The sequence below is a fragment of the Lissotriton vulgaris genome, chromosome 9 (assembly GCF_964263255.1).
Source record: "Lissotriton vulgaris chromosome 9, aLisVul1.2, whole genome shotgun sequence".
Taxonomy (NCBI): Eukaryota; Metazoa; Chordata; class Amphibia; order Caudata; family Salamandridae; genus Lissotriton; species Lissotriton vulgaris.
Genome location: NC_141697.1, coordinates 1018708694 through 1018722275, shown reverse-complemented (window position 1 = coordinate 1018722275; position 13582 = coordinate 1018708694). Strand labels below are relative to the sequence as shown.

The 13582-nt window shown below is 41.3% G+C and overlaps 1 protein-coding gene across 15 annotated transcripts in view; it reads left to right on the top strand.

Moving 5' to 3' along the window:
- Positions 1 to 13582, top strand: part of FOXP1 (forkhead box P1) — an 875723-nt gene that overhangs the window by 538324 nt on the left and 323817 nt on the right. For all 15 annotated transcript variants that reach the window (XM_086938895.1, XM_086938901.1, XM_086938902.1 and 12 more), the window contains one exon: positions 1478 to 1570. In XM_086938895.1, coding sequence (XP_086795021.1) covers positions 1478 to 1570 — 93 coding nt within the window. The remainder of the gene's footprint in view (positions 1 to 1477; positions 1571 to 13582) is intronic.

Below are 13582 nucleotides of genomic sequence, written 5' to 3'. Positions count from 1 at the left end.
TCAGACAGTAAAAAAATAAAAACACCTGTTTAATAGTGCTCCTGGAATTGATTACGCCCCTCCATTCGCCCAAATGCTTTAGTACAGCAGCACAAGCCCTCGTGAGAGCAAATCAAAATATATTAATTTAATTAATTCAGTAACATGTGCGTACACAGATCTAGGTGGTCCTTATAGCAGCTGTATGCTCAAATAAGGGCTAAAGTAAATGGAAGCAAGTCTAGTCTGTCCATTAAGAACTCACCTGTCTGCGTGTTTTGAAAAGCAGAAAGCTTGCTTAAAGTGACTGTAAATATACATAAAGCTGCACATGGTAACAACCCACCGTTCCCAAAAACTAAACAATGCAGACCACTCAGTTCTTATGGCGTGATCTTACTAAGTGCACGTAAAAAGACTATTTCTCCAGCTGTGGAGAAATGGTACTGTGAGGCATTCAATCCAAACTCTTGAATGAGATACTACTGGTAAAATACAAGCCAGGAATAAAAACATTGTCCAATAGGTGGTTAACCATGCTGAACATTGTTTTGTCTGTAACTATGCTTTGTCTGTTTCCTTTATTCGTTCTTAATATTTGATAGTGGCAGTGACGGGTGATATTATCACTTCATTACCACAGTTGTGGACATTGATGGTCATTTTAGCCTTAAGTGAACCTTTGATCTTTACAAATCTGTCTTGCAGGATAATCTCGACAGAGTAAGATGTTCTCTAGCTTTAGCCACATGTACTTGGAAGTACTGTGAAAAGTGAGTGGAAGACTTAGAAAGAATAGTGGTGGTCTCAGAAAATAAAGGGGAATGTATTTGTCCAAGTCTTTTATAAGTAATCCTAAAAACTCGCAGCATGGTTTGCATAGTTGATATTTTTTAATTAAAAAGCAGTTATATAACACATTTTATTCCAAAACCACAGTATTAAACATACAGTATTTTGATTCTGAAAAAGTATTAAGGAAAAGCAGTATAACATCAAAAGAGGACCACTTGCAATTCAAATAAAAAATATGTGCATTGTTTGATTGCTTGAAGATCATTCAGGCATAAACACCCTAATATATGCATTATGGTATCCAGCGAGTAGATCTTACAAGGATTGACTAGGTGATTTATGTTGTGGCTCTTGTGCCCACAAATTGGCACTTTGATTTTTGATTGGTAAGTCAGCCTTTTTTTAAATAAAAAAAGGGAACATTTATTATTTACAAGAAGTATGACAGTCATAAGGCTTTCCTCGAGCTTGTTCATCCTGCTCTTCCAGTACCTTACAAATAGGATATATTTTATGCATGGAATTTGCTAAGATGGGACATTACATTAGGATTCAGCATAATTAAATGTTTACTTGGTGAATGTATTACACACGCTCCGAAATGGAAATCCATGCTAAATCGTAAATGCCATGTTCATGAAAATTTAATGAATAAGCGTGCCATTCTTATGAAATAAAAATACAATTATTCACTTCCACTCAGGCTCTTCAAGTAGCAAGACAACTCTTACTTCACCACCACCAAGTCAGTGGATTAAAATCACCCAAAAGGAATGACAAACAACCAGCCCTGCAGGTGAGTAGCACTGCTTTGAATGGACCTTGTGTGTATATATATATATATATATGTGTGTAAGTAAGGAAACCAAGCTACAAGGCAAGTGAGTGCAGTACAAAGTGAAGGGGATTTACAAAGTAGGTAGGGTGGGGGGATACATGGGGTAAAGGAAATATAGTCTACGGGAGAGGATAGGGGTGATCACTGTGGGGATGTTGGAGTGCATCAAGATGTGAGCAAAGTATGTATTGCCTTAACTTGTCTGCATGATTTGTCCTTTGCTTGTTAACATTTTGAGGACAAAGTTATTGATTCACAGCGCTTTTTCCAGGTATAAGCCTCTCTTCCAGAAAATGTTGTGGTTATCATGTATGTAGTTTATACTGTAGTTACACTGCTTGAAACATATTGTTGTGCATTTCGAAACTGTAAAATGTGTAAGTTGCATAAGTGTGGTACAGGTTAGGGACGAGTAGGATGTGAATCCGTACACAGGGGTGTACCCACAGCAAATTGGGAATGTCAGGCTGGTCCATGTATTGCTGCTAAGCCCTATACTCGTTAAGGAACTGTGTTGTGCATCCACCAGATCTCTGCTCTATACTCTAGTAAAAGTTGTTCCAGGTGCCCTTGATTGGACTTCTTTGGGGAGTGGTCTCACCGAAAGGTCCACTTTTAGAATTGATTCTCAGTGCAATGTTTTTCTGCATCGGGTAGTTAAGAGATCTGTGAAGTATGGCAATCGTTTTACAGACTGATTGACTACTCATTCAGTGCCTCACTCACAATGTGTTTGTGCACACAAGTGAAACTAATGTCCCCACAAAAAGTCATCTGCAGGCAGACATTCCCCATTTCACAGAATAGGCTCAATGTGCATTTCCACTTGCAGACTGAAAATGTCATTGTAGGGATTAAAGGTGGTCTGGTGGGGGTCAAACCCACAAACTCTTACATTTGTGGGCATTCACTTACTATACGCACACTGTTTACCACCCTGAAAAGCATCCAAGTCTACTCCTGTAAAGAGATGTTACAAATTCCTTGTTTATTAATAAAGCAACAGTCTGTAGTTGGGATTTCTGCAATACATGTGCAAATATAGGTTCTCTGAGCATCCATTTTTGATGCAGGGGGAAGGGTGCAGGTCATTATCACTAATAGCTATTTTCTGTTGAAAGTGTATTCTTATTCATAGCTCCATTGTACCAGTGTGGATCTATATATTTACCTGTGTGCCTTCTACGTGAGGTTATTTTGTGGTCATCTCCAGATATACAACATTGGCACTCTTTTGATCTGATTGTGGTTCAGTCATTGGAGGCCACTCACTTTGCACCCAGTTGACCTATTGTTGAGGAAGGTATGAAGATGTGAAAAGTAATATTGACATGTGACTTAGAAGTAGCAAGTCAGAGGAATGCTATAAACCTCCCACCAAACAAGCTGTAGTAACCCTATAAGATTTAGCTGTTTAAATCAAAGGAAAGGAGCAGCAATCCATAATAAAACACATCAATACCGTATTGGGTGGTAAATAGCGCACTACAAATCCAGATAATATAACACAACACAAAACAACTGTAAGTTTAAAGTGTACTTAAGAAAGACACAGCATAAATATGTGTAGCAAATCTTATAACAGTAAAATCTTCCTATTTTTCTGGTGAACTGCTGGTGAACCTACTTAAGAAAAATAGTTCCTGCACATGAAAAACGTAATCTACAAAGATTCGCCTGGAGCACATGAGCAGATATTTCAACTTCTCAGGTGTATACCTGCTGTCTTATGTAGTAGCTACAAAGAATTGCATTAGTACCTGATGAAGCACTTTCCGGTTTGCTAAGAGTATCACACTTGAATCGACCACTTTGCCTTTTCTCCGAAGTTAGAAAGATTTTCTTGAGGGCACAGTAATTGGATCACCTCTGCCACTGGTACCTTAATAAGTGATGAACCATGCTTTCGGCCATACTCCATGCCAAATAATGTGCTAATATTTTCATTATATGTATCGTGGACACCACACAGGGACAGATAACGTGTTCCAAATGTCATTCTGTGGATTGCAGTGCCACAGATGGGCTGAGCAAGATCTGACGTACCTTAACACCTAGAAATTATCATGCGGACTGCCCAGTCGCATTTACTCCCCTCCTAACACACACGCCACAAAAACACCAATAATACCTGTACTCCTACCCTACAACACATGCCAGAGCAAACTCGCACATCATCACCTACTCGCATGCATGCTTCTCAATCCACAATCACTCAGCAAACACACAACTGAAATATGGGACCTGCTGAGTAGCGATGCACCCGACAACCTCTTCATCACAGAGACCTGACTCAACCCCTCATTGGCTCCTGACATCACCACAGCAATCGCAGTGGGCTGAATGATTGCTTGACAGGACCGCTTTTTCAAGCCAGTAGGAGGACTCGCTATCATATTCAAGGAATCATTCAAATGCACAACATCCACAGAGAACACCACCCCATTCATGGAACACCTGCACTTCAAGCTGCAAATCTCTGAAAACTTCCCCCTGAATGGAAACCTCGGCTACCGATCACCTGGACTACAAGCAACCTGTACCAACCATATCACCAACTTTGTCACTCTGTTCACCAACAACTCCGAAGCCTACATTCTCCTCATTGGCTTCAACTTTCACCTGGATGACCGAATGACTTCTGCTCCACACCACTTATTGAATGTTTCAGCAACATCTGACTCACCTTTCTCGCCCCAGAACCAATACTCACCACAGGACACACACAGGACCCAATCTTTAGGACAAGTGACAGCATCAAATACGACTCCACCACACCGCTCACATGGACCGTCCACGCCATCATCCACTTCCAAATCACCACACCTCAAGTCAACACCCTCACCAGGTTTAGCATTCCAAGCTGCAACTGGATAAAAATCACAGAAGCAGAGTGGGTCAGTGCCCTCAACATGGGTCATCCTAGCCCCACAGACAACCTCGACAAGGACATCAACAACTTCAACAACTGGATCAAGAACTGCACGGACCCCCTCGCTTCCATCAAAACTAACAAGCATAGTAGATCCAACAAGCAGGGCAGCTGGTAAACAAAAGACCTCTGAGACACCAAACACCACTGTAAACCGCTACAAATGAAATGGAAACCCAGGTCCGACACCACCAACCGAATTTCCTACAAGGCTGTGCTCAGATGCTCTCACCAGCAAAAAAGAGACAGCAAGAAAAATGCACTGGTGAACCGCAGCGAACGAAGCTCCAACAGATGCAAGGAGATTTTCTCTATCGTCAAGGATTTCACCTCGCCCTCAGCCACTGTGAACAACATCGCTGGCTCCCAACAAATCTGCGACAACCTATCCATCTTCTTCAATGGCAAAATCCCAAACATCTATAGCAACTTTGCCCAGCAACCCAACCCCAGAGAACTCATTGCTGACCTCTCCACCACCAGCCAAGATGGCCATCCATCTTGGACAACCCTGACAAGAAATGACAGCAGCAATCATGCAGATACAGAGGGGTTCCAACGGATCCATGCCCCCACTACATCTACAACCCGGGAACATCACCAATGTGCTCCACTCTGACCCACATCATTATCAACACCTCAATCACATCCTCCACTTTTCTGGATGAATGGAAATGTGCAGAAATCAACACCCTCCTCAAGAAGCCCACAGCCGGCACAACTTAACTTAGTAACTTCTGACCCATCTACCTGCTCTCCTATCCAGCCAATGTGGTTGCAAGGGCCATTAACAAGCAACTCGAAACCAACCTTGAACTTCACCATCTTCTAGATATCCCTCAATCTGAATTAAGAAAGAAACACAGCACTGAAACAACACTCATTGCACCCACCGACGACATTCAAATCATCCTGGACTGAGGAGAAAGAGCGGCTTATCCTGCGCGACTTCTCTGCAGCCTTTGACACTCTCTTATAACACCCTCATCAGAAGACTCCATGAGATTGGCATACAAGGATCTGCTCTCAGATGGATCTGTTCCTTCCTCACAGGAATAACCCAAAGGGTCAGGCTGCCTCCCTTCACATCAGAGACCAAGAGATTGATATGCGGAGTCCCACAGGGATCATCCCTCAGCCCCATACTTTGCAATGTATACATGACACCGCTCACCAACATCATTTGAGCACAAGACTTCACTGTCATCTTCTATGCCAGTGACACACAACTCATTCTATCCTTGAGGGACAAGACAATCATCACCAGAACCAACTTCACCAACTGCATGACTATGGTAGCTGGCTGTATGCGAACCAACTGCCTGCAGCTCAACTCTGACAAGATGGATGCTCAATTCTTCGGCAACAAGACCTCCCTATGGTGGCTGTTGGAGTTAGGACCAATACCCACAGACAGCACAAGAATTCTAGGCATCATTCTAGACGACAAGCTCAACATTACTGCTCAAATCAATGCAGTGTGCAGCTACTTCTTCTACATCCTATGCATGCTATGAAAGATTTTCAAATGGTTCCTCAAAACACCAGACAAACCGTCACACAAGCGCTCATCACCTGCAGGCTGGACTATGGCAAAAACTCTCTGCGCTGGAATCTCCAAACAACTCCTAAACAGACTCCGAACTATCGGGAACACCGCTGCAGGACTCATAGTTGATCCGGACACTGCACCCACATCACACCGCACCTCAAGAAGCTTCCCTGGCTCGACATTCATAAGTGCAGCCAATTCAAACTTCTCATGCACACATACAAACCCCTACACAACACAGGACCAGAATACCTGAACAGCAGCATACTCTTTCGCCAATCCTCCAGACACCTACGCTCTGCCGCACTTCCACGTGCACACATTCCCTGCATCAGCAAAAGCTAAACTGGAGGTCCCTCATTTTCCTACAGCACACCAAGGCATGGAACAACTTCCCACAACACATCAGAGCCTCCTTCTCACTTCTTGAGTACAGCATAAGCTGAAGACCTGGCTGTTGGTATAAGCGCCCTGGGGACCACACACCTACACACCTGCCCTAGTGCCTGGATACCCTCCCAGGTGATTAGTGCACTATATAAATCAATATAACATAGCATTACACTTTATACACCAATGACCCTCAAATAATCAACTAACCACTAAGTAATAAATATGGCTTTATCAATAAGCTTCTCTAGTCATTCACAGTTATAGATGAAACTGCAGCTTCTAAACTCCTGTTGTACCGTGACAATAATGGCTTTCTCTGTACTCTACATTTGGGATTCTGCCCTATGCGAAGAACAGAAAGATTACTTACCAAATCTCAGATGATGTTTAGGAAGTAGCTGTTAAGAGTGAGTGATGCCTACTTTTAATATAGGAACCAGTGCCAAGTTTGCAAATTGGGGAGAGAGACCCTGATAAATTTCAGAATCTAGTAATATGCCTCTCTCTTGGTTGATGCCCTTCCTCTGAAAACTGATATCAGTGATTGAAAGAAGAAACCTTCTAATCTGACTTCCATCAGATCATATGTTGACTTCATAATTATGAACCCCTTTGATATATGCTTTTCAGGATCTTCCTCTGTCCATCCTTGGAAGATAATCAACAACCACTAGCGAAACCCATACTGGACACTAGAAAAACGTCTGTGTGCCTTCGAGCCAGGCAGGGGCAAATGTCTCTGAAACTAAACTTCTGCTTGTATGCAAATCTTCTATCACCACACTGGCCAAATACTTTTACTAGTCCTAGTATTACAAGTCACCAGCTACGCTGCCTTTTGGATAGGTTTGTACTACACAGATACCACATACATACATGTTCACAGCACCAAAGCTCAAGATTTGACTTTTGATTCACAAATTACTTTTGACTTCTAGGTTGGATCAGTAGTCAGCACATCCGACCACTATATCGGCCTACTTGACAGTACTTCTTAATCAAACCACAGCCTGCTAACTAATTATACCTCATTATATTTCAAAATGTATGTGAATTAAAGAATTACACATAATCTAGAAGGTGGAAAGAAACCTTAGCACTGTGGCCCTGATTTAGATCTTTGCGGGCTTTGTGACAAATATCCCGTCCGCCGAAATATAAATCCCATAGGATATTATGGAATGTATGTTTCGGCGGACAGGATATCCGTCACCGTTGTGACGGAGAAACCCGTCCTGAAGATCTAAATCAGGCCCTAAGTCTCCAGGCACCTGAGCGCCACTAAGCTGACTGATAGTAGCAGAGTCACCATCGGGCTCTCCACCTCACACAACAGTGAAACCACAAAACACAGCCCATTATACACATACCCCTGTAACAAATACAGTACTACATGCCAGGATGATCCCTGTTCTTAGCCATGCAAAGCCTGCTTTAAATCCACTGATAATGTTACAATTCAGTAGTTGGTAAATGCTTTACTGCCCAGTGAGCCTGAGTGTTGAGAACCTTCGTCGACCTCTGCACCAAACACAAACGTCTCACCATAAGAAAACTCTACTCTTCTTGACTTAAATGTTGTATAGTAAGTCAGACCTCACTGCTGTGCTGTACACATTTTGCACTCACCTATCTCATTAATGCCCACACTGGCAACCCTTTTCATACATGCCGGACTTGGTGCTTCTTCTTCTAGCACCCTTTTACTAATGTTTGAATATGGCTCCGGTCCAGTGGAGATTTGTAATGCTTCCCTGAACATGGAGTAATTTGTTCCTGAGAGTTGACAAAAGACAAGAATATGATATTGGTTTGTCTCCCAACACCGAGGATCGCTTTTTGATCCAAAGACCACCAGATTATGCGTTTTAGAACTGTCTCTTTGCAGTCCTGCAGCGATTATATTATCAGACATCACATACAATTAAGCCTTAAAAAAATGTGTCTAATTTATGGGCAAAGCACTTGTTGGCAATCAAGCAGTAATGAAGAAGAAAAAAAAATCCAACATAAACAATCAACTTCCACATGTTCTGGACTGCTCTGTCAGAAGAGCAGTTGCTTTTTAGAAGTCTAGCCTTGACTATTAAATATGTTCTGCTCATTCAGTCTGCTTAGCATATCCAGTCTCGGTGGCAGTTTTTCGAGGGATAGCAAAATACTAGACCTCATATTTTGTAACATTTTATATAGTTTTATTGCTGTAGGAAGTAAACGCCTTCTTCAGTAAGACAGCTCAAATTGAAAGTATTTTAGGTGAATGGCAAGACATCTTAATAGTCTTCGTTCTTTCCCTGGTCTGACCTAATGTGATAAGATGGCAACAAATTTTCATGACACTAATACATTTATTCCATATTTTACCAGAAATGGAGTTCTCATTTTGCAATTCCTGTACTTTCTTGTACTGTTTATCTGATACTTGTTTCCCAAACTCAGACTGACATCGGTATATACAACTTATGGTAATGGAATGAAGACCCAAGTCCCCAAAGACAACAAAAACACTTCAGCAGAAATTGTATTAAATGTTTTCCACACACATAGTGGTATTTAGTTCACAGCTTTTAATGGCTTTGGCCTTGAAAAAACTCATGTACTGCACAGAAACATACGTATAACCTCTAAAGCAACAACCAAATAATAATGTCATGAAGAAAAGGCACACAAATGTGGGATTCAACTATGCCTAATTATCTATTACACAAGTTAAACCCATATTTATAGTTCCTTAGAAAAAGGTGAGGCCTGTATTTATGTACATTTATGTATTGATTTTTGCTGGCCCTTCCAATTATCATGAGCCCTGACTTACATAAACTGTACAGCTTTGTCCTTCACATGTGTAAAGAAGCGTCATCCTCAAAAGGATAGAGCGCTACAATATCTGATACACTTGGCAAATAGGATGACTCCTCACTTCTCGATTTCATTATGGCTAGTGAAATACTGCAGTTAAATACATATGTTGTGTTCGGCTAGAAGAATCAGAAGCAACTGTGCGAACATGCTGAGCTGCATTATTTGCTCATAAACCTATGGGCGAATTTTTGAGACGCAGGGTTGTGATTCAACGTATGAATTGCTAATATTGTTGTATGTGTAAAGGAGTGGTGGTAAGATCAAAGGTGTGTTGGGCACGGAGACATCTATAAATCCTTCTACACATTTGGTTGCATTGTCCTGTTGTGCATCTCATTGGCAATGAATGGAGTAGTGATTCTAGACCATTCACCAGGGTAATGGATATGAACTAGTATGGAGGGTATGTTGAGTGTGCAGTTATACAAATTCCGCCGTACTTACAAAGTATTCCTCATGATGTCCTCTGCTTATTGGCTGTTCTGCAAAGTATTTATCAGCCATGAACTTTGCTCAGAATGTGAAATTTGACATTCAGTTGTTGTATATATTGTTATATAGATTGTGAAAGCCACAAGGCTTGCTTCAGGATATTGTTTCCAAAGTTCTACATGTTACCTCAAAAGAGGGATTCTACCTCATGGTAACTCAAAGGGTGTGGGGTGGGTTTGAGTGGAAACTGAGTGTGTCTGCGCACATGCAACTATATATGCTTGCATGAATATGCTTGTGCGTGTCTATTGTGTGCATGTTATGGTGTTGTATCCATAAGGGAACTACCGGGAATGTGTTACAATAATAAAGATCGATTTCCGAATCTTTCCCTTCGCTTCCTTACAATATTTTTTATTATTGCTGTCTTTCTGCCATAAGATATATATATATATATATATGTATGGTGATGTCCTCCTATGAATAAAATCTGTATTTTATGGAAAAAGGTAAATGTTTAGTGCAAGAAGGAGTTCCTTAACAAATTAAGACCAGACCACACCCACTCATATCTATAGTGCCACTCTACTGGAAATTCATGAGGGTTGGAAGTAAAATTTAAAAAAATTGCTATGTACCATTACCACTGGAGATCCTTATGTCTGTGACATCATTGAATGATCTTAAATGTCAGCGGTCATTATGGTTATGATTCTCATTGTGCAAAGATGAAAATGGCTACAAAGGCCAACATTTCTTGCAGGACTGTGACAAAAGTTAGTAGGAATCTTCTTGAGCTTTTCAATGCGTCTTTTAACTTTGAGAACAATGGGCAGTGGTATTGTTCTCAGAGTAAACTAATGCGCTGATGAGCCCAAGAACATTCATAATAATGTTTGACACAGGCCCTCAAGAATGTTTGTATGAACTGATCTTTAGACTATGCATATATTGTCTCCCATCAAGCAAGGTAGCTTCTTACCTGTGTTTTTGTCCTGAAGAAGACCCATTTTAAAGTCATATTGTGGGATGAAATGTCGACAGAGTATTACCTTGGTCACTCATTGACTGTTAGACATAATACCTCTGAACTTGTATGTGTCCGGGCTTTTAATTAATGTTGTTATCTTTGATGTCCATAATACATGCTTATGTTACAGCTATAAAGCATCTTTCATTTACTGGTATTAGGGAGTTTTCATTGGTACTAACTGAGCCTCCCAAAGAGAAGATTACATTCTAATTAACCCAAAGGAACGTTATGTACCTTTTCACTAGTAAACATGGTTGTTAAAAAGTACAATGTCTAAAAGCCACGTTGTGGGTTTTCCTTCAGGTGTACGTGGTGCTGTTTTTTTATTCAACTCAGCTGAAAAGTTTCTGGGATTTGTGGCAATCCCACTAAAATATGGGTGCCTGTAACCTGTGGAGCATGGCTTTGCGGTTTACAAAGCAGCAAACTAGGCCTTCTAAGGGGCATCAGAGCCTGTTTTACTAACTCTTTTATCACCATGAACAGCAGCATTATAGTTTTTTATTTTATTAAGCTTCAAATCAAACAACACATCCAAATTTGATGAGAAATCTGCTAAACATCTAGACTAATTCAGACGCACCAATAATCCTTATTTTTTCAAGTTTTTTATTTAATTTTTAAGCGCCTACGTAGGAAATGTTGCTGAGCATTGCGTATTCGATTGAGCTAGTCTGTGACTTTTTTTTTCGATATGATGTGTATCTTATTTTCTACCACTTTGCAGTTGATAGTTTCCTTAGTTATTGTGGGATTAAATAAACTCCTACACGTTATCACCTTGATAACACATGAAGTATGGCATTCATTACATTTGTTTGCTTCTGTCTTCAAAAATTGTGCCTGCATAACGCTCATAATGTTTTAATGGAGGCCATTTTGTAATCTGTGACATCTTTCTTAATCAGTGCCTGGTCTGAGCCAGACGCTGTGACAGAGAGGAATATTTAGTTTTTGGTGGGCGGCTTGCCTTCCCACCATATTTAAGGATTTCAACTTGTCTGGTAGAGAGCTTTCTGCCTTCAGACGAGCTGCCCCCATGGCATGTCCTCTGAAGCGACCGTAAGTGTGCTGAGCGGCTACCATGTTCATTGTGGCCACCCAGAACAAGTTTTGTGTTTGAAAAAATAATGGCCTGACACCCTTGGAGTTCTCCCAATGCATGGTGGTCATTTTTTTTTTCTGAGTTGGACTGCCAGGCTTTACCTGGTGATCTTGAAAAAGAAAAAAAAACATTATCAGAACTTCCTCCCTAAATAGGACAGACAGTCTGATGTTCTTGCACAGGCAGCCTAATGTCATAGGAGGCATCAATCTCAGGTTTCCACCCGCAGAGCCACTGGGGGCTCCGTCAGTGCAAACATGACGGCTCACCCGACACATAATATAACGGGCAAACTGACAATTGCACATACAGGGTACTCTACCACAAACGTGTTGTCTATGTCTAAATAACCACCAATGTCAACAAGTCACATGTGCTAGTGGGATTTATAGAAACAGTATGCACAAAGGTGGAGAGCATCATACATAAGCCAGGTGAACAAAAAAGGCAGGACACAACCACTGCACCAATGGGATTGCTCGGAAGTAACACAGAGTTTCTAATATGTGCCATAGATGGCCTGTCAACTCTGTAAATCTAAAATTTCAGGAGGAGGTTCAGGTGCACCAAAGGACCCTGCACCCTCCACCTTCTGTCAATCATAGAAACACCTCTAGAGCATTCTTTTTTAGGTGGTGCCTTTTCAATAGAGGGTTTATCACAAATGAGCACAGACCCCTAGAGTGTAGCATAAGTATAGTCTCTGCTCTCGCTAATGTTTAGCCTTCACTCATGTAGAACCAGATTACACTTACCAAGTTCACAGTAGTGGCTGACAATGAACCTCTGGCTTGACCAGGTAACAGAGGTTTTTTCATTAGTGCCTGAAAAGTATGGGCACTGGTGGGGGCATCGGCTGATCCATGACACGGGGTCATTGGAGGAAACACACCTCATTAACAATAAGAGAATATGTATAGCGATGGATGCTTTGATGCTTTGTCTCTTGTTTTTTTTCTTCTTTCAGAATAGGGCCCTTGGAAGTCCCAGAAGATCTCGTTGGTAAAACCGTGAGTTTTACTGCACACACTTACTCCTCAGGTTAGGGTACACCTTAGCGAGCGTATACCGCCGGAAAGTTCTTGGTCCTGATGAAAGCTTAGCTAAATTAGAGATTATAAGCAGAAACATGTCGACCACCCATTCACTTTAAATTGGATATAGTTGGCTCACTTTAAAAGCCAGCACATGTCTGCTTCACCTAATGTTAATGATTGTAGGCTTCCCTGTTATTAAAATTTATTTCGGGTTAAGCTTGCAATCTTTTAAATTTGCACCACCCTTTGCACTGATACACTGTCCAACAAAATCCTGCTCCGCTATAGTTCAGGTGTCGTAGCACACCAGGGAGGCACTCGGTCTCCCTGGTGAGAACCCGATGATGAAGCATGCCACCAACTAGGTTGGTGAGTGAGGGTTCTTTTAGAAAACTGGGTTTTCCCTACGCACGTGCCCCACCCTTGGTTGTTCTGTTAACCTTTAAAAAATAGTTGTCACTTTTTGTTGATTGATAGCCTTTTCAGAATCATCACAGAGTTGTACACTGAACAGAAAACCTAGGAGGAAACCAGCAAAGCTGGAACAAAAGACATTAACAGGATGAAAGTCCCATTTCGTTGTTGAGGCTATCATTGTATCAAGGTTGCTGATCTGTGGTATAT